This window comes from Humulus lupulus, chromosome 8 (assembly GCF_963169125.1).
Source record: "Humulus lupulus chromosome 8, drHumLupu1.1, whole genome shotgun sequence".
In the NCBI taxonomy this organism is placed as follows: Eukaryota; Viridiplantae; Streptophyta; class Magnoliopsida; order Rosales; family Cannabaceae; genus Humulus; species Humulus lupulus.
In genome coordinates, this window is record NC_084800.1 from 1863912 (window position 1) to 1886574 (window position 22663).

Below are 22663 nucleotides of genomic sequence, written 5' to 3' on the forward strand. Positions count from 1 at the left end.
ATTACCATCTTACTAGTGGTATTTCCCACAAATTAATTCTCCCTCCTCAATGTAAAAGAGTGTTGTTATTTGGCACCTTAAGGTGTCCAACACCACATGAGGTGTCGCCTCATGATTGGTTAGCGATACCCCATAACTCTTATTAAATTCAAATAAATGGGACTCGATATTAGATTATACCAATAACGGTATGCCACCTACTTGTGGTGTTGGGCACCAGTGGTGCCCCTTAGCAATTCTCCAATGTAAAAACATAAGATAAAAATCCCCATATTTAAAGATCAAAACTTGAAATAATTTTAAGTACCTATATACTATATAGATTATTCACTTGAGCTGACCGTTTTAGTCCAAAATAGTGGCGACCTACGATATAATATATATACATATAGGTGACCATCATCTACCGCCCAATGGATAATCTTAGTTTAGCCATAAATTTCGCCAATCAACTTAGGTCACTAACACAAAATCACACGCAATGATTTTGATACTTAGATACTTACTTATTATATTATCATAATGATCAGCACTCCACGACTTCACTGAAAGATTATGTCATCATAAGATAAGTATATGTTATTTTTCATTATATATGTATTATATGCTTACAATAAGGACATCGTCATTATTATTATTATTATTGATTAATGACAAATTTATGTATTCTTTTTTTTATTATTATTATTATTTCAAAGAATCAAATTGTAAAGAATCTCATTCCACGTATCTGGGACTCCAGCGAGACACCAATGGCTACAGTCCATGGCAGTGGGCCCTCCGTAGCCATAGATCGAAGGATGTCCATCTTTACGTAAGAGTGACAGGTTGGTGATGTCGAGCAGCGTCACAGGCTTCCTCATTCTGCTCAACACGTCTTTTACCACAAACAAAGCCGGTGGCAGACCGCCGGGGTAAGTTGAACCCCTCACCGGCAGTGACTGCCCTTTGCAGCTCCTTGCCCTTGGCTCGTCCCAAAGTGTGCCACTGTTTTTTTTTTTTTTTTTATAAAAAAAAAATAAATGCAAAAATTTAAATTTAAATAATAAGCTTAAATTGGTAATCAATTGAGAAAAAAAAAAGGCTAAGAGAATTAAAGTGCACATGTGAAGTGAGAACAATTGTCATGATCTAAAGAATTAAATAACCTTTCGTGATGTTAATGTTGCATCATGAAAGGCTATCATAGTTAATGTCATTGTTAAATGCCACCATGCATAAATTAAGACAAGACAATACCGGTTTTTTTTAAATCATTTATTACTAAAATTATGAGGGAATTGGTGTAAGAGCTCTACTACAAATAGATATTATACTTTATTTTTGTAAATACATCACCAAAGCTCTTACTTTTTTTTATTTTATATTAAACATTTACATTGCAACATTAATCGAATTTCTCTATTTTTTATGTTATTTAAATATTATTTTTTATTTATTAAAATACTAAAATAAAAAGAAACAAAATAAAATTTAATATAATATAATTAATATAAAAAGAGAAAAAAAATGATAATAATAAAATAATTTTAAAAATATAGAAAATAGCTCAAATTTAAGGCATTTATTGTCAGCTCATTTTTCTATTTTTTTTTATTTTTTAAAATTAACTAATTTAACTTATTTATTGTGAGTGCTTTCACGATCGTGACAGGTAATATGGATTTTTACATTAAAAAAATAAGTACTATTTGTCTATTAAAAAAATAGTAAGAAAGAATTGTTGGACGTCTTTTCCAATTATTGATTAGTAGATAGAGACTCCACTTAAATCATAAATGTACACTGTATGGGAAAAGATTGCGTAATGTACTTATTATGCTCGAAACGATATTAATCCCCAACTTGATGTAACTCTTAGAATAGCTAGAAAATGATGTAATGATCATATCATAATTGAAAGAAAAAAAAAACTAGTTACAACGAAAAGGTCAATATCGTAACAAAAGCCAAGCTAACTTTATCATTTTATTAAGTAACGGTTGTGTAGGGTAAAAATTTTGTTTTTAAATATAAAATTTGAAGTATTATTTTTAATTTTTTTCTTTACTTTTTAAAAATAAAAATATGTTTTAAAACTATTTTTGTTTTTTTGTTTTTAAATGTGTTTAATAATTTTTATTTTTATCTTTTGTTTAATAATACAAAATTAAATTAGGTGTTGATTTGAAGAAGAGAAGAAAAAAAGAAATAAAAATTTACAAAAAGGTTTGAAAAAAATTTAAAAGTAAAAAAATTCTATTTTTGAAATTTAATGAATTTTAATTAAAATTTTTAAAAATAATAAATAAATATATAGTTATTAAATACAATTTTATGCTTAATTATTAAAATTTTAATTAATTATATAAAAAACTATTTTTTTTTAAGTGTTATCAAATAGCACTAATATTTTTACTCAACCGCTTCATAAATGATAACAGTGAGTATATAGTTGTGTCCAAACCTAATAATTATTCTAAATTATATGGGTATCCTATGCCCAATAATTATTGGTTTATTGCCCCAAATTTAAGTAACATTACAATTAGTGTATAAAGTTTAAGAGTAAGGGGAATTCTCACTTATTGGTCTAGAAACCAGGCCACCCAGCAGCTATAACTAATAAGACTAATGACTTTATCAGCTAGTAATGACAAATACTAAAAGTTGGTGTTTATCCCTTTTTAGAAAGAAAGATAATATATGATATTTAATGATTATCTGTATATGTAAAGAAAAGAACAATAGTTAAATCACCATAACTACTCTGTATATGAAAAAACAACTAATAGGAAGAAAACTAAAAAGAGGAGAGTGAATAAGATAAGATAAGATATTTCTTACTTGTAATGAGATGGAGAAATTCCTTGAAAGAAAACCTTAGTTTTTGTAAAATCAACTTTTGCATCAACCCACCCTGCCCATGTGGACAGTGCTCTCTGGAAAGCAAGCATACGATCCATGTCTTTACTGACCTGCTGCCCTACTTGAATGAAATCCCACCTGCAACGTTGCATCAATCGGTCACCCACGCCACCAAAAAATAATGTGAAATCAGTCTGTGAATAAGACCGTTCATATAAATGTCATTTATATATATGGGACCTGCTGCCCTAATTGAAACTCTAATATTTGTTACATAAGAGGGTATAATGGAGATGTAGAGAATCTTTCACAAATTTTTTAAAGAAATTTTAAATAATTTAAGATGTACATTATACGTGTATGTTTGTTTTAATATTTATATGCGCATATGCAGTAAGTTAATTAAATTATGATTTCGACGCTCTAAATTATTCAAAATTTACCGAAAAATTTGTGAGAGATCTCCTATAACTACATTATACACTATCGTGTAAGAAAAATAAAATTACAATACTAAAAATAGTTTATATATAGACATACGGTTGGCTGGGACCCCTACGGTTCCACCAATGCCATGTGTTGAAAATAAGCATGTCAATTCCCAGCCATAGCTTGCTTCCCTCAATTGAATCCAATTTCAATACTCTACCAATGCTCTCTCTCACAACATCAACCAAGTAAACATTTCGGTCAAGCATGACTTTGACTCCATAATCCTGTAAAAAAAAAAAAAAAAGTCGTGGGATGAGAGTTAGAGGAGCCAAACTTAGTGATCATGACAAAAATAAAAGAGATGCAAGAAAATTCAAACTTAAAACTCTTAATAGTTGAAATGTTGGAGATTTAAGGGGAAAAAGAAAAGAGAAAAGTTGGCAAGAAAATATAAATTGTTGTGAACACATCGAGTGGAGAGTTATTAGAAAGATGCTTTGCTACGTACGATGATGAATAGTATAATCAACTCTGAATTATTTTATAGTATCTATAAAAATGTGGGACACGCTATATAAATTGATGTCTCTAGCATTAATATTTTACTTATCTTAACATGTGTGTGTCATTAAAGTGATTGGTTGGCATATAATCATCACCACTTTCTTACTCTTTGTAGGTCACAACTCATTCTCAAGACAAGACAAGACACATCTCTTGCAAATTTCAACAAAGTTGCTTAACTACGTTGAAGAAAACAAAAAACGCCAACAATTGAGCAGTAATTGAAAATTTTCAGTTGAAGAAGGAAAACAATTTCAACACATTGACATGAGAAAAGGAAAAATTGCATTGCAGCCCCACACAGATCACACCGAGGCCAGTTGTTTCTCAGGAACAGTAGAGCCTCATTAATAAACAATGGCTGTGAAAATGGGCCAGCTAAAGAGGACCACATTGTTGGTACAATGATGACAAAAGCTTTTAAGGTCTGGAAAAAGCATGAATTGGGGTTTGAAAGGTTACCATATAAAGCCATGGCCAGATATCTCATGTGATGCCTTAAAGTATATCTATAGCTAATACTATTCCACAAGAGATCACTGTTTGATATTGTTAATCAATTGAGTAGGCTTATTATTTGAAGGGTTTCTTGTTTTAGATTCTGTATTTTGTCTCATTATTTATTTGGATTCTATATTTTGATAAATTAGTGTTTTGTAAAATGATTCAAATAGACTTCTAAATAGGATTTTGATGAACAAAAAATTGAATATAACAACATAATTCTCAAGCAGAATGACTGTATTTTTATTCTGAATTGTTAGTTTGATGAATTATTTGTGATTTTAGTTCAAAAAAATTTGATCAAAATCGGATTTAGGGGTCTATTTGAACTATTTTAGATTACACAAGGTCCAAAAAATAATTTTTCAAAATACAGGGTCTAAAAAAGTATAAACCCCTTATTTTAACCAATATTTATGACATGAACATATAGTTTTAAATTAATAGCAACCTATGTTTGACACATCCTAGTTTAAATAAATTTGCATTGTGTAATTAGTGATTATTATTATCATGAATAGGAGGATATTATTTAAGAAAATGACTTACTACAATCTCAAAAGTGGACACATCATCAACTCTGGTAATGGTGTATTCGGCATAAGGTACAGCAGAGTAGAGCAAGCACGTGAGTGACTGCCATTGGTTTCGGCTTAGAGAATCTCCAACAAACATAATGCTCTTCCCTCTTAACCTCTCCAAGAAATCATTTCCATCAAATCTACATTAACAAAAAAAATTACAAGACATTTAAACCAATTAAGCTCATCTCTACAACTACCATCAATATGATCAAATAGTGTGAATAAAAAAACATGAAGTAACACCACATTACTGTCATAAAAATGTGAGATTATTCATTACATTACACCACACTTCACGTGAGTGACTCTATCTCTAAGTAACACTGAAAAGTCAATTGCCCCATAATTTAGAGAAGAAGAAGAAAAAAAACCAGGACAGTTCACCATTGTTATCAAAGCGAAATGCAACTACCATCACTTACTCCAAACTCAATTCACATGGAATAATTATGTAATTTCATTCCAACCTCTCTTTGACAAAAAACACAACAAAAAAATGTGATTGGTTTTGTCTTTTGATTTTTCGAGATGTGTGTGCGTTGGAATCTTATCATTAGGAACTTTGTTTCAAAAAATTCTTCGAATCCCACAAATAGAGCATGAATGTACTATGTGGGATGTGACCATCTCATAAATGAAAAATGGCAGATCACATGGAGAAAAGCCACAGCTACCGCAGAGCCCGTGAGCTTTCACGGCTCTAAACTACTAGTTTTATTCATATTTCAACCAAGAATGAATGTTGGGCCATTAAGTTGGCACCGACTTACTCCTAAACTTACTTGATCTCTCCTCCACAACAAGTTTAATTTTTTCAAGATATTCTTCTTTAATCCCTTTTATCAATATATGCATTAAAATACTTTACGACCAAATATCTTCTTTTATTCAGATTAATTTTTTTAATATTTATTTCATCAATGTAAAACTATGCCTAAGCTAAAAGTAGACATGTTATGCCAATAGATCGTGGGGTGTGTTACAAACTGGCATACAATTCAACTTTCAAACACATGCCACTATCTAAAGTTTTTAATAATAATAATTAAGATTTTTTAGCTTAAATCTAATTCTACATAGATTTCACATTATGTTAAAACTTTGGCTTATGTTATGTACTCATTATTCATTTTTTATTTTTTTAAAATATATATATATTTATAGAGTTTGACTTGTGGAGTTTTAATGACCCCCCACAAACACATTCAACAAAAAAAAAAGTATTGCCTAAAGCCAACTGTAAAATTAAAGCAGCAATTAATACCAAAAAAGCGTTATTTTCTAATGGGAAAAAAATATACAGCCAATAATAATAAATACATATTTAATCATTTATGCCACGTCATGAAAATTTTAGAGGAAAAAGAGAAGTTTATACTATTGTGCCCCAAGCGCGCAACGTGGGCGTGAGATTGTCAACAGTGACACACTAACAGCCCTATAATGACAGTAAAATAATTAATTTTTTTGTATTAAATATATAATTTTAGATAAATATTTTCCTTTTATTATTAATATAGTATGATAATATTTTAGTTTTGGCAAATATTCTCGTTAATAAGAACAACAACAATCTGATCTGCTCTCTTATCTACCATGCGCAGCGCTTCACGCGCTTTATTGTGAGTGAGACACACACAAATACACAATGGATCCACCAAAACAAAATTTCACATGTCTCCAGGCTCACCAGTCACCACATGGTGACATAATAGGACAGATCTATCTTTATTATAATTTTACCTCGAAAGCCTCCTTTAGTAATTATAATAATAATAATAATGTAATTAAAGTAAATTAGGGGAGCCATAAAGGAAGGATTGTCTCTCATTCTCATTAATAATAATAATAATAATAATAACAATAATAATAGATAAGAAAATGCTTGAAAATGGGTATAATGTAATTTTAGTGCATGGTGGCAAGTAGCTAAGTTATAATATCACCTAAAAGTATATAAAAAAAATAATAATATTAAGTGAACACAAAATATACATATAAATATTATAATAAGAGAGTGTTTAGTATAAGGTATAATAAAGACAGGAATGAGAATCTAAATCTATTTTTATGTTTAGTTCAAATTTTAAGGAAGTAAAGTTAATAATTTATGTGAGCCCGACGTGCATTTTAAGAGTAAAGTTAAGACTTTTGTACACAAAAATTTAATATTACCTTCATCCTAAATTGGTGATTTATATTTTCCAAAACAACTCATATGCTCAAATCAAATACCCCAAGACATTTTCTAACCAATTACACAACTTTAAAATAGTATCATTACTTATACTAAAATACACAACTTTATATTTGTGAGACTTGTGTACTAAAATGTTATGAATGAACCACATGCGTGACTCACTAGGCTAAGTTGTAACACAGATTTAATACCAACCGGTAAATACATTATCGCACGTAAACTAATAACGCCGCTGCTATTATACCGACAACTCACAAATCTTTCTACCAAAAAGAGATTTAATACAGACAATTCGTTTGCTTTTTCTTTATAGCAAGTAACTGAAACCAATTGGACCATAACTCGGAATATTTTACCAATACCATAATAATTGGTTACTTATTTTTACAAACTAATCATAAAATGCATAACCCTTTATAAACGAGGTTAAGTTGAAAAAATAAAAAAGAGTAAAGATTGTATTTGCAGGTTGAAATGGTTATTGACTTATTGTCGAACACTTAGCAATCACACATGAGACAATGTAGTGATAAAATAATTCACATACTCAACAACCATATAATATTATAACCCCTGTAATTTGAATTTGAATACTATGCCAGAGCACGATGAACGATGAAGAAACTAGATATGGAAGGCAGCTTAATAGTAATCAGAATAGTAATGAGTGAGAAGAAGTTTTGGGGCAGAGCGAGTGGTGAGAAAAGCATACCTTACCAAGGAGCAGCCTTGTGGCTGCCATTTGAACTTGGTGTAAATCAGATCAGGACGGCCATTCCTCCGGCAGGTGAACTCGTGCTCGATGAATGGGCACACAGACGGGTCGTAGAGAGGGTAAGACTGGTCCAAAACCCAACTCCCTTTGTAGAAATCACACTGGTTACTGCTACTGTTACCACTACTCTGGTTTCTTCTTTTTTTGGCTTCGGTTAGGCCATGTTGAAGAAGGAACAAAACTAGAAGACGAAGAAGAAGAGAGACCTTGAAAACAGAGGGATCCCTCTGAATCCCAAAACCCATTTGTGAATTTGCTTTCCAAACCCACTCGAGTGGAGAGAAGAGAGAATTTTAAATGGAAGAATGGGCCTAGAAGAGAAGAAGACTAGATAGAAAGAAAAGAAAGCTCTTTCTCTTTGTTTTATATTATTGTTATGTATTCAATTATTTATTACATTTGGGTATGATTTAATGAGAAAGAGGTGAAAATCAGATTACACATTAAATGGTCCAATGGGAAACAGCAGAGTTCTCCTTTTCTGTCAAAGTTGTCAGCTTTTAGATTTGCAAGTAAATTACCTTTTAGAAATATATAAATAAGTAAACGATTGCACATCATTTTGTGTTTAAAATTCCCGCCTTTAACTAGGATAGGAAGGAGGAGGCTCCTCCCACATTCACTCATTCAACTTTTTCTTCTTTTCTTTTCAAGTAATAACTTCGTACACAATTTAATCATTTATAGCAAAAATATTTTCACATTTATAATGTTTTTGGTGTAAATCATAGGTGCATGTATCATTACCTTTCATATGTAGAGAGGGTATTGCTATGATGCATACCTAAAAAGGTATGTACTAGTGTATATTTTTTCTGATTTTTTTTGTGTTTTTTGGTTTTTGAATATTTTTTAGTACGATTTTTTTTATTACCGTGTTTATTGTAGTTATTTAGAGTATCCTGCAAATTTTCAGAAAATTCCGAATAATTTAAAGTACAGAAATCTAGGTTTAAATAGGTTGTTGCATACGTGATTAATTTTTTTTATACGAGTGGAAAACAGTTTATTTGAACCTAGTTTCGGCACTTTAAATTATTCGGAATTTGCTGAAAATTTGCAGGATGCTCTAAATAACTATAATAAACACGGTCATAACAAAAATCGCGTCGAAAACTATTCACGAGCCAAGAAACACAAAAAATCACAAAAGATATACACCATAGAATTATCCTATATATATATATGGGTGAAAGGAGCAACCTTCAATTAATTTGAATAGTAACAAATTAGTTTTTTTTTTAAGAAATTATAATTAAAAACAAATTTCTTGTTTCATTAACTAAAAAAAAAATTGTCAAATTTGGCTAGAGGAATAAACATATGTGATGGGTATTAGTATTACATATAAAATAATTTTTTACACGATAATAAATAATGTTAAATTAATTTGATATGATCATTAATACTAATCTAAAAGAGACATGCTATAATTTAAGTTATCATATTAACATAATTTAACCGTATTTTGTATTATGTAAAAAAAATATATGTCTATTTACATGTCTCTCGTCCGTATTTGTATGTATACTAGATACAAATAACGTGCAATATGCACGTTTACTTAGTTTTATTTATAGATTTTTTTAATATTTTTATTAAATTTATATTAATGTCATATAAAATTCAAATAAATATCCTATTTTAATTAAATAATTTATTTATTTTTGTTTAAGTTTATATTTGTTATAATTTTTGAATTTGTAAGTGACAACAAGAGATTGCATATTATATGTTTAATGTTATATTAAATGTTATACGTGGATTTTAAATTTAAGTTTCTTGCTATTTTTTTTAAAAGCAATTTGTTGCTGATTAACAATATATTATATTATATGTTTAATATGATATTATTCTAAGTGAGTTTAAGTTTAATTAAAATTTTATTTAAATTATAAAATGTATGATTTTATTATTTTTAAATAATTATCATTGTAAAATATCTAAAAAAATATCATATGGAATTTGTTTAATTATTTATTATTTTTAAATAATTATCATTGTAAAATATCTAAAAAATATCATATTTTGATTTATTTAATTATTTATTATTGTTAAATAATTATCATTATAAAATATCTCAAAAATATCCTATTTTAATTTTTTTAACTATTTATTTTATTTTATGTATGTTAAGTGTTTACAAACTACGGTTAAATATAAGAATATTCTGTTAAATATAAGAATATTCCGTTAAAATTAACAGAAAAAAAAAAAACCGTTAAAACTAAGAATTTCCGTTATCTACACACTTATTATATAGAAGAGATATAGACATAGTCATTATATCTTACTTTATTGTGACACAACACAAATTTGGATATGTTTTAGTGTAATTTCATATTTAATATTATGGACCCAACTGTATAAAGTATACTATATATATATATATATATATATATATATGGAGTATGGACGGATGGACCCAACGTTTAATTATGTCTTGGGAGTATGATATTTTATATTGCTATGTTTTAATACTCATTTGCAGAATTAGTAAAAAAAACAAAATCTTATTTGCACTAATGTCTTTCAATAATATTAAAATAGAATATTATAGTTTACTAAACCAAGACGGATCTTGATATTCTTGCGTCTTAATAGAATTGTATTTAGAGCTCGTATTTCTCTCACGGGTATATCCAAATCTTGTTCTGGAAAAGACAGATTAGGCCTGTATTTAAGGCCCTCACACAATAAGATCCTGAAATTAAAAAAATATCAATTTTTTTTTATAAATATAAAGGTTTCAAATTTTTTAAAATGGTCACTTTATATATAATTTTTAAAAATAACATATTTTGTATAAAGTCTCTCACAATTCAGAGTTAGCCCTAAGCATATCTTCTAAACCCTTCATCTTTTTTTCTTCCTAAATGAAACACAAATGTAAAGAGGAAGATAAAAATTATTTTCTCTAATTTTGTTCAATCTCTATCACAAGAGCAATTTGTCTCATTTTTAGGTGTCGATTCTGAATTGTTATTTTGATTAATTATTTGTGATTTCAGTTTAAAAAGCTTTGATCAAAATCGAGTTTATGAGTATATTTGAAATATTTTACTAAACACAAGTTCCAAAATAATTTATCAAAACACATAATTCAAATAGATAATGAGACAAAATATAAGGCCCAAAAAAATATGAACCATTTTTTTTAAACTAAATTCCAAATAAACTTCATATTCCTTATTTTAGCTAACATTGATCTACTTTATTATTTTTTTACAAATTTGAATTTTTTTTTTAAATTAAATAATAAAGGCAAAACTAATTTAAGAGAATGAATATAAATAGTTAGATTACTATTCTAATAATGTGTGGAGCAAAATTATGCACCAAAACATTATACCAACTGATGCGATACTGTTTTTTAGAACAGTGCGTATTGCCTTAAATAAATTTGATTAGTTAGATGAAACTGTCATGACAGATGATGTAATTTTTGTGTGCATAATTTTGGGACACATTTCAATTCTATTTACTATTATAGATAAAAAACTTGAAAAATAGATTGAAGATGCTCTCAATTACTAACTACTATCTAAAAGAATGAGTCAAACTAGTTTTCATTTAGAGAATCGGTGTCAATTATAAACAATGAATATGTATGTGTTCCATTTTTGATCTCCTATGGAAAGCAATAATTTTTTCTTCTAATTTATGTATATTTCATCAAATTGATTTTTTTTAAATATATTCTTAATTTTGAATGTAAATTTCAATTTTTTAATTATCTTATTTCATCATCATCAACTTTAACTACAAGAGACTAAAATGGTGTTACAAAATGTAGTAATTGAAACTTTTGCGGTAAAACAAAACAAAGCAAAAACAAAAATTGGAAACCCAAGGGTAACAAAATTTTTATAAATTAAAAATAATTAAACTTAAAAATTATCCCAAACTATATAAACTTCCTATAAAAAAAAAACATCGAAAGATCCTCATTTTATTGATGGAGCCATGAATTTCATTTCGTTGTGCTTCTTCACTCTGGCTCTTCCAAGAAAAACAAGATAGTGAGAGCTCCAACCTCCCAGTATAATATAATCTCAGGTTGTCAAAAAGGCTAAACTTAGAACTCTGCAGATGAAAAGTATTAGACATAAAATAAAATATTCTATCATTTTCTGCTTAACTTTTTATCATCAACTAATTAGCAAAAGGGTTTATACTTTTTTAAACCTTGTATTTTGTCTCATTACTTGTTTAGATTTTATATTTTGTTAAATTACTTTTTGGACCCTATGTTTTGTAAAATAGTTCAAATAGAATGTTAAACCCGATTTTGGTCAAAGTTTTCTCAATTAAAATCACAAATAATTCACTAAACTAACAATTCAGAACAAAAATAAAATTATTCTGTTTAAAAACTGTATTGTTATATTCAATTTTTTCTTCATAAAAATTGAGTTTAGAGACTTATTTGAACTATTTTACAAAATATAGAGTCCAAAAATAAATTTTTTAAAACACAGAATCTAAATAAATAATAAAAAAAATACAAGATCAAAAAAGTATAAACACTTAGTAAAATGTAATTACATACATTCAATATTTACTATAAAGGATATTAACTATGATATGATTACCTTATTCTAACCTACATATACGACGAACACTACTGCAGCCACAAAATCTGCCAAATTAAACAAAAGAGGAAAATTGTAAGAAAATTACACTAGCACTACAAGAAAATAGAATTTTAAAAGCACACTTTCACGTTGATTATGCTCAAATTAATGCATGAAGATAAATATTGTAACTGTTCAAAGGATTTCGTTCATATACAGAAAACCACAAACAAAGTGTGTGTGCCTAGTATGTAGTTGTTATGGATTCTGTTATTAAATCTTAAATCAAATTAACAAAAATAAAATAGATGGAAAAAAAAAAGAGCATATGCAGATGGATAATCAAACAAAATGGAATTAGAAATTGGGAAACAAAATTGGGCCCTAAGGTTTATTGGGCCTAGCCAGCAACAAAATTGGGAAATCTACAAAAATATATGAAAAATATGGCGCTTTACAAAATTACAGAGCTTTTGTACAAAAACATGGAGGGGCATAAATGTAAATACGAAGTTGCAAAACTATAAATAAAAACTAGTTATATATGGTGTTTTTGTGAACAACGTTGACAAACTTGTAAACATTTGTTACAAGTGTAAATAGCTATTACATTTTTATAAATATCTCTTACAAAAATCAATTTTTAACAAAACTAGTTTTATAACTTAAAAAGTATATTATTGTAACTAACATTTACAAAAATAATTTATAATTTTAACATCAAAATGATGGTAACAAAGATTTATAAATCTAATCTAAAAATATTCAAAATTTAAAATGGCGACTATTAACAACTATATTGTAACATACAATTATTTAACCTATAACAATTGTTACTACATTATAACAAATAAACATATGTTACATTTTAGTAAAATAACTTTTACATTTTTGTGAACAATTTATAGAAAAAAAAAATTATAGCTACTTTATAACTAAAAAAATCATTTTTGTAATAAATTTTTTTAAAACTAGAAAGTAAGAAATTTATTTTGTAGCTAACATTTTTAAAAATATTCAAACAATAATGATATTGTGATTATCCTTAATTGTATATTGTAACATATATTTATTAATATTAACTTCAATTAACTATATATTGTAACGTGTACACTATAATAATCTATATAAATGTAAATATTTCTTTTAATATTAATAAATAAATTTACCTTGTATATATAATATGAAAGTTATAAAATAAAAAAGAAATATATCATTTGTTTAATTAAGAATATTATATATATATATATATATATATGAATATTAATACGCCATCAATATGTCTTTATATTCAATTAATATATCTCATATAAATAATTTAATTTAATTCTATCACAATATAAATGAAAGAGAAAAAAAGATTTATAGTTTGCTTGGAAAGCTAGTACGACTATTTGTATATTAACCGTATTTTAGTAATTATTTTGGATTACTATATAAATAAAAAAAATTAAATTACCGTGTTATTTGTAATTTTTCCAACAAAATTTAGAGCTCTGTTAATAAGAAAGTATTACAAAAATTAATATAATATTGTATTTTAATTGGTATTTTAAAAAAGTTGGGCCTTTGGGCTATGGGGGCCCGTAGGCCAGGGTCAGCCTTGTATCCATGTATAGGTATAAGTAGAATGGGCATCATCAACAAAGTAGCCAGTTTGTTTTGCCTTGAGGAGCCTTTGGCCCCCCAATTTTTTTTTTTTTTGTTGAATTTTTTTTAATAGAATTTTTATTGTTTTTTCAAAAATTATATATTTTACCCCTTCAACTATTTTTTTTACATTTTGGCCCCCTTAAGTGAATGGTTTGCTTCTGTATGTACACCCAACACACATTCATGATTATTGTTAGAATGTGGAAATTATGGTAAGTATGAGGTTTTATCTCAAAATTAATTGGTGATGAATGAAATAAATCATGTTCTTATGTATTGTCGAATTTATCCACACACTTTCTATTTTGGATAGCTCGATCACAAGTGGATCTTTGATTTTTTTTTTTTGCTCACCATTCTCGAATCACAAGTAGAGGTTCTATCTCAAAACCAATTGGTAATGATAGGAATAATCTATACTCTTATGTATTGTTAAATTTACCCATATATTTTCTATGTGAGATATTTTTCTCTAACTATTCTTTTTTCTTTAATATGGCATTTTCCCCTACAAGATAGTTTATACCATTTTGACAACCTTATTCCCAATCCCATATACATTATTCAAATTAGTTATTGAAAAAAAATGAAGAACCTAAAATATGAACTTATTTTTATTAAGATAAATCCTGGTTTTATGTATATAGACATATTCATTCCATGTATCTATACTTATTTTTATTTGATTTGTCCTATGAAAATACATAGAACATGCAAAAACATAATCATATGACGTGTGGGATCTGAATTGAGATAACCCAATTAAATTATTAATATTATGAAGTGACATTCATAGCAAATATTGATTAGTTCTCGGCGGCTTTCTGCCTCTTAGATTTCTTTTTTCCCCTTCCTCTTTCTTTTTGTAATATTTTCTACAGGTATGTTCGACGAAAACATTTAAAGTAGTATTCTTTTTGTGACCATACTACTAAACATCACTGTTGTAAATACCAGACATTGACTCAAATACCTACATGACAATAAATTAATTAAAATAATTTAGAAAATCAATTTTAAAAAACTAAATAAAAATGAATTAAGTCAAAACCTATTTAATCTCATAAAACTTCTAAAATAACTTTAAACTAAAATAGAAAAAAAATAAATAAATCAAAACTTGAAATTAAATAAAAATAAACTAAACTCAAACACTTAAATCTAAGCAACCAATAAGGGGTCACCAACCTTATTGTCGCAGCTGTTCATCTTGTTGTTTGCTAAGGTTTAATTTTTTTTTCTTCCATTAATATAGGTTAAATCATGTCAATGCTTTTTGATGTTTTTTTTTATAATGGGGTACAATCCTTATCATAAGGGTTATCGTTGCTTACACTAATCTACATCTCTAGGAGTGTTAATTTCAATGAAACTGAGTTTCCTTACTTAGAGTTGTTTCCAAAGACTTCGGACTCAAACTCTTCTATGTTTCAACAACATTTTTCCACACCACTGTTTGTTATTCCTCAACCTTCTTCTCAAATTATTTTAATTCCCATCCCATATATCCCTGTCGGGGGTGGGCGGGGAATCCCTGTTGGGGTGAAGAATTCCCACGGGTACCCATTTATTTAAAAATAAAATAAGCAAAATTAAATTATCTAAAATTAATATATATTACACTATTATAATCACTCAAAGTATTAAATATATCCGAAATAAAATTAAAAATCTTTAAAAAGTTATTAATATGCTACAAAATCACATATAAAACAAAAAAATATATAAAATAAATAAAAATTAAACGGGACACTGTTGGAGCGAGGAGTGTTATCACCGTCCCTCGAGATTAGAAAATTGTCTCTGTCCCTATCCTGTTCTCCGTTTAAGCGGGAAATCCTTGCCCCATTAGGGACTAGTACTCGCGTGGCCCCATCCTTGCGGGGAAACTCCATCCCTACTTCCCGTTATTAAATGGTGCCACTTCACGTAGGGCTGTGCAGAAATTTTTACAACCCACCCAACCCGAATAATCCGCCCAAACCAACCCGAAAAAACCGCCAAAAAACACAACCCGAATAAACCGACCAAAATTTAAACCGCCCAATATAACCCAACCCGCCCAATTAAGAATTTATTATTTTTAACATATTCAAATAAATATATAAATTAATTAAGTTTTGTTTTAATTTTTTTACTATAAATTTAAAATATTGTTTTAAGCTTAAAAAGATAAATTTCACATTATTAGTACTAGTATTTAAAAGAAAAAAATTACAAAAATGTAAAAAAAAAAAATACCACTTTTGTTTGGGCGGGTTGACCCGACTAACTCGCCCAACCCGCAAAAAAAAATACAATTTCGGTTTGGGTGGGTTAACCCGCCCAAATTATTGGACGGGTTAAATTTTTTTTTTTTCTTAATTGGGCAAGTTACGGGTCACTTTTGCTAACCCGATAATGATATTGGACAGGTAAAAATGTCTTATAACCTGACCAACCCGCCCAATACTCAGCCCTAACTTCACGTATATAGCTTTTGAAAAGTTCAAAAGCTCCCAGAAAACTTTTGCTCGATCTTACTATAATCTGAACAAGTTAGACAATAAAATATTAATACTACATAATAATTTTATTAAGAAAAAAATATTATATTTAACTGTAATAACATATTTATAAAATAAAAATCCTATTATTTGGGTCTGAAGATGAGACAATGATGACCTAGTTTCTTGCTTATTTGTAGTATATGACTATATGAGATTTGAGGATTAAATTCAAAATTGGGATCTGTGATTTTTTTTAATATTTTAATATTTGTATATATTTTTCAATTCAATGTTCGCAGTCCAATATTTAACAGGGTTGAATATATTTATTCCCATGATAATTTCTTTCAACCTTATACAACCTGCGTACGTTGAGATTGTCTACTATAATTTAGTTTTGGCAATTTTTCTAGTCAAATGTCTAAGTCACTACAATATGATAGAATTAGAATATGTAAACTATGTTATTTATTGCGTGATGGTCTGGTTGAACACTACCAAATGTAAGGTATGCATTTGAAGCTATATCTTACCTATTATATAAATGGCTATCAAACAGAATTTTGTGTGCTTAACAAAATTTGGTATGACTTTAACAGAATATGATAAAAAAAAAAGTTAAATTTAGATAAGTCATCCAAACTGAACAATTGTTTCTATTCTAAAAAAATATAATAATTGGTTCTTTACACAATCAAATAATTAATGTTAAAAAAATTAATCAATACAACACTTCAGAAGTACACATCCTTTTGCATTGAGTAACACATTACAAATACATAAATATTATCTTATATAAATATTATATATATATGTATGTATCTGTACACATAGATGCATATAATAGGAATTTGACTTTTAGAACAACTACCTTATCTGTCAAAGGTCGTTTAGGAAGTTTATAACTTTTCTGCGATAACAAGAAAAGGATCACCACGAACAGAAGACCTTCCAAAAAATAATGACCTAAAAACAAACAAACAATAAATATAATAAGATCAAATACCCGGAAGAAAAAACATAGGAAAAAATTTACAGAATCTAAATTTGAGAAGGTGGAGTACCGCCAATATGAACTCCAAAAACAACAGCTCCAGCATAAGGAGCATCCAGAGCCTGTGTCACCCATTCTAAAGTACTTTTCACCATTTTCAATCCAAAAGATTCCATTTTTTATATCTCAATTTGGTTTGCAGAGAAATACTGATGCAGAGAAGAATATAACCAAAAGATAAAAAAAGAAGAAGACCCAAACGCATTCAAACACACAAAAAATAACTTATTTTATGACTTTTTTTTTAATTTTTAATTTTATGAATTTAGTTCCCCATAAAAATTATTATTTAAATTAGAAGTAAGTATTTTTTATTTGATTATGATAATTTTAAAATGATGATGATTTTATAATGCTATAGCACGTGCCTTGTACGTGCACACTATACTAGTATATATATATATGGGGTTATTATAGTAAGGACTTATCCATCCCTAGAAATTTACGTTGTTTTTGGCATTTATAGAAATTGCAACTCTAATTTTTGGTAGTGTACATTGTAATTATACGAGAATTTTACAAATTTTTATAAAAATATGAATAATTTAGAGTACTGAAATTATAATTTAAATAGTTTGTTGTACGCGTGTTTTATTTGTCTTTTATGCGTGCCGGAAAAAATTATTTGAATTTTAATTTTGGCACCTTACATTGTTAAAAAATTTATGGAAGATTTTCTATAATTATAATACACAACGTTATTTAAAAGAAAATTGAGATTACAACTCATGGATATATCAAAATTAGACAAAATTCTTACGAACTTTTTCAGTATTCCTACCATAAAGTTTAAAAATTCCTACCGATAGGAACTTATGGATCGGTATATAAAAAATTGACAAAATTCCTACTGCTCTTTTTTAATCTTAATGTATAGTTTTTTTGTTAAAGTTTAAAAAAATACGTGATAATATATAACATTTATATATTAGCAGTAGCATTTATTTGACTTACAAAATTAATTATATACGTATTATGGTATTTTTTTTATTGAGATATATTTAATACGATATATTAATTTAATATATTTAGTGTACATAGTATTTTTATGTGCATTTTAGGTGTTTCATTTTTTGCTATTCGTATACTCATATAGAGCCTTTCAATTTTCTTTGATATCATTTTAATTATTAATATATAATTATATAAATACAGTATATTTACTTACAATTTTTTCTACAGCAAATAACATTTTTCGCTTGAACTACAACAAATAAAATTTTGCCCTCCAATTTTTTTTTGCATGGTGAAATTGCCCCCAAACTATAAAAAAATATTAAAAATGTATCTCTTCTATTGCATTTCGATAATTTTTAAAACAATTTGCTCATGTAGCTCTGATATGTTGCTAATGTAGTACAATTCGTGAATTCGAGAGTCCAGACGAAAATTATATACATAAAATAATGGTCTTGTGATAAATTCTAAGAGTATATATCTGCATTCTTAAAACTATTGTTTGTATGTTTGACACTAATAAATTATTTTTTGACTAACTTCAGTTAGTTCAATAAACCATCGTACTGTATGTGACCTATATTCACATAAGCAAATCGTTCAAAAAATGAACACAATGTAACATAAGGAGTACATTTTCAATGATTTCTATAATTAATGAGCATTTTTGTCACACAAAAAAGTTCAAGAATACTAAACTCTAAAAGAGTCATAATTTAGGGAAAAAAATATTATTTGACATTTTTCCAATATCATTTTAATGTATTAATATATAGTTATTTAAATACAATATATGTATAATGTATCCAACATATAGTTCACTTTTTTTTTTCATTTAATTTATACAACAATGTATATAATAAAATAATGTGACCGACGTAAACCCTACTAAAGTCTAAACAATAAATAAAATCAAGGCTAATAATATAAAAATAGTTTACAATTCTACTAAAATATAGTAACCGCATGTCTTTTTTATTTTTATTTTTTTGAAAATGAGTAACCGCTTGTCTTATCAATATAAATGTCTTAAGTTGGAATCTTATCAAGTCAAAAACAAAGAGTTAAATAAGTTCTAATTTAAAAAATGTGACTAAATCCATGAAAATTTAGACAAAAAAAATTTCACCCATTGAAATCAAGTGTTGTTATACCTTTACAAAAACAAAATTAATCTGTTGGCACTAAAAATATATATAGAATATATTTAGGAATTTTATGTCGTACAACCTTTTACTATATAGCATTAATGAAAAGAAAAATTACTATAACAATAATTTATTAGTAATATTATAATTCAAATTACATTTTAAAAAAAGTTATAATTCAATTTAAAACTTGGAGTTGTTAGTGTAATTTAATATCATCGAGTACCATTACTCAAAGAGATTGATTTTTTTATGTTTATATAAAAAAGAATTTACAGTTTTGGAAAGTTTTTTTTCTTTCAAAAATACAATTTTATAACACAAAATATACAATTTAAATATTTTATCAAAAAAAAAAAATATACGGTGTAAATACTCAATATATACTCAACATCAAATATACATATACTATTTGCTCAAAAAAAAAATTATGTATATATACCATATTGAAAATGATTTTGCTGCTTTAATGACAAATTCTAAAGTATTTGTTGTTAATTGGAGAAAATCAATCACAGTTAATAAAAAAAAGACAATCAAAGAAACATCAATTTCTTAATCTAATTAAGATATTACAACTCAGAAATAGTTCAAGAAATTGAGAAGTTCACACATATAATCTTTCAAAGTTTTATTATACAGATTACTTAACGAATCAAGAACCAGCAAACAATGAAAAAAGACCTGATTGAAATCTCTTTAGTTTTTGTCTGAACCAAGCTTTTGCTTCCTATCTAATCTTCAACATCTAGCTAGATTTCTTTAGCTTCTTCTTCAATCTTATGTTATTCTACCTAAAAACAATAAAGCCTGAACTAAGAACACAAAAATCTAGAGTTTATCTTATCAGAGTTAGTTTGCACAGAATAAATGATTAGTCTATTTATAGTAAAGTCCAAGTCACACGTAAGAATTGACTGATTAACCAAAAAACGTTACAGAATTTTTAACCGACTAACTAACCTATTTGGAACTAGAAAAATAACATAGTGATAAAACAAAAGACAACTCAGGCAAAACAACAAAATAATTTTACCAAACATGCCAGCCCAAAAAAGACATTAACATATATATATATATATATATATAGGGGAATTTTCCTACAGGGGCTTCACTTTAAGCCCTATCGGTAGGGCTCTCAGTGTTTACAACCTGTGACAGTTTTTGTGCGCGAATTTTTTTTATGAGCGTGTATATTGTAGCTATTTAAAGCATCTTGCAAATTTTTCAGAAAACTCAGAATAGTTTACAGTGTTATCCCCATTTCCTGCCTTGGGCCCGAGACGGTGGTCCAGGCCCATACTCTGGGCAATTGGATTTGGGCCCAGTCCAGGCCCACTTAGCAGGGGAATGACTGGGAACGACGGTCCAAGTGCGGTCCAGACTCAGACAACGTCCAGGATGGATGATCCAGGACGATAGTCCGGGAGACGTATGGCCAGTTAGGTTTATGGCCGAGGTGTACGCAAAACGGTCCTGGAGCCTGGTAAACAGTCTAGGCCTGTAGTAAACGAAGAGGGACAGAGGTAAACGAACCCAGGTCAAGTCCTCTCGATTGGCAAGAAAAGACATCCGTGACCCTGAAGCCGCCCCACGACGCGTGGGGGTTGTCCCCACTTTTCACATGCGGAAAAGGCCACCTCGGGATTGCACGGCGCTGTTTCAGACCTGCGCTGCCAGTGCACTGACTGGCTTTGTCCCCTGAATCTGCCTCGTAACTCGGAGTGCCCAGACCAAAAGTCCCATTTTGTCGGGTGAAATATAGTTCTTGGGCCGCCCATTGGGCCTTAATAATTCTTGGACTTGTGTATTTTTATCCTTTGTATTGGGCTTCTGCCAGAAAAGCCAAGAGTATCCATATCTTTGATGGGCCCGGGTCATGCCCGGCCCAACCCAGTGTTCCTATGAGCCTATAAATACAGGCGATAGAGCACTGGAGAAGGGACTCTCCCTTCAACTTGTATACAGTTACTCTGTCAAAACATAGAGAAAAACGCCATTGTAAAAGACTTTCCAAGCTCTAATACAATTGTCTCGTGGACTAAGGCTTATTAACGCCCCAACCACGTAAAAACCCTGTTTTTATCTTTCACATTCCATATCATTAATCTTAGTTAATATTCGTTAATATAGTTACCGAAAATCTCGGTTAACAGTACCGAAAACTAGGTTCAAACATGTTGTTGCACGCATGACTAATTTTTTTTATGCGCGTGGAAAACAACATGTTTGAACCTAGTTTTTGGTACTGTAATCTATTCGAAATTTTCTGAAAATTTGCAAGATGCTCTAAATAGCTACAATATACACGATCATAAAAAAAAGTCGTGCCGAAAACTGTTCACGGATCGAGAAACACTAAGAGCCCTACCGGTAGGGCTTAAAGTGAAGCCCCTATAAAAAAATTGTCATATATATATATATACCAACACTGTAAAAATGTAATTGAGAAAAACATAAATGATATATTTTTTTCATCAAAATCTATGAAAGATAAACCAAAATCAAATCTAACTAAAAAGACATTTTTCTTCATTAAAAATAATGTATGAATATAGTGCAATGGATAATATTGTTACTGCTATTTGAACATGGCTTGGTCAATAAAAAAAAATGATAGTTTTCAAACTGAAAATGAGAAAAGTTTCAAACTCCCTCCCTAGGGGACTTTACACGTAAATTTCCCTACTCCCTGCAGCCTAGCCTATGGGCTTTAATCTCGTGTGTTGGTTAAGGCTTTAATAGTAATAGTTTGGCACATAGAATTGCTAAACATGCATTTTGTTTTGTTTTTGATTTGGTTTTTGTTTTGAGAAAGCTTTTGTTATAGTTTGGCCATGTTAATTTCTTTATAAAAATGGTTTGTTTTGAAAAAACTT

General features: G+C 28.4%; 1 protein-coding gene across 1 annotated transcript; it reads right to left on the reverse strand.

Annotated features, from left to right (window-relative positions):
* Positions 1-561: 561 nt before the first annotated feature.
* On the reverse strand, positions 562-8263 carry LOC133794109 (protein trichome birefringence-like 41). The gene is made up of 5 exons (XM_062231305.1): positions 7844-8263; positions 4897-5068; positions 3388-3563; positions 2827-2985; positions 562-987 (listed from the first exon to the last, which is right to left on the reverse strand). Exons 1-5 carry the CDS (start codon positions 8149-8151, stop codon positions 693-695), a joined length of 1110 nt encoding a protein of 369 aa, XP_062087289.1. The 5' UTR covers positions 8152-8263; the 3' UTR covers positions 562-692.
* Between the last annotated feature and the right edge of the window lie 14400 nt (positions 8264-22663).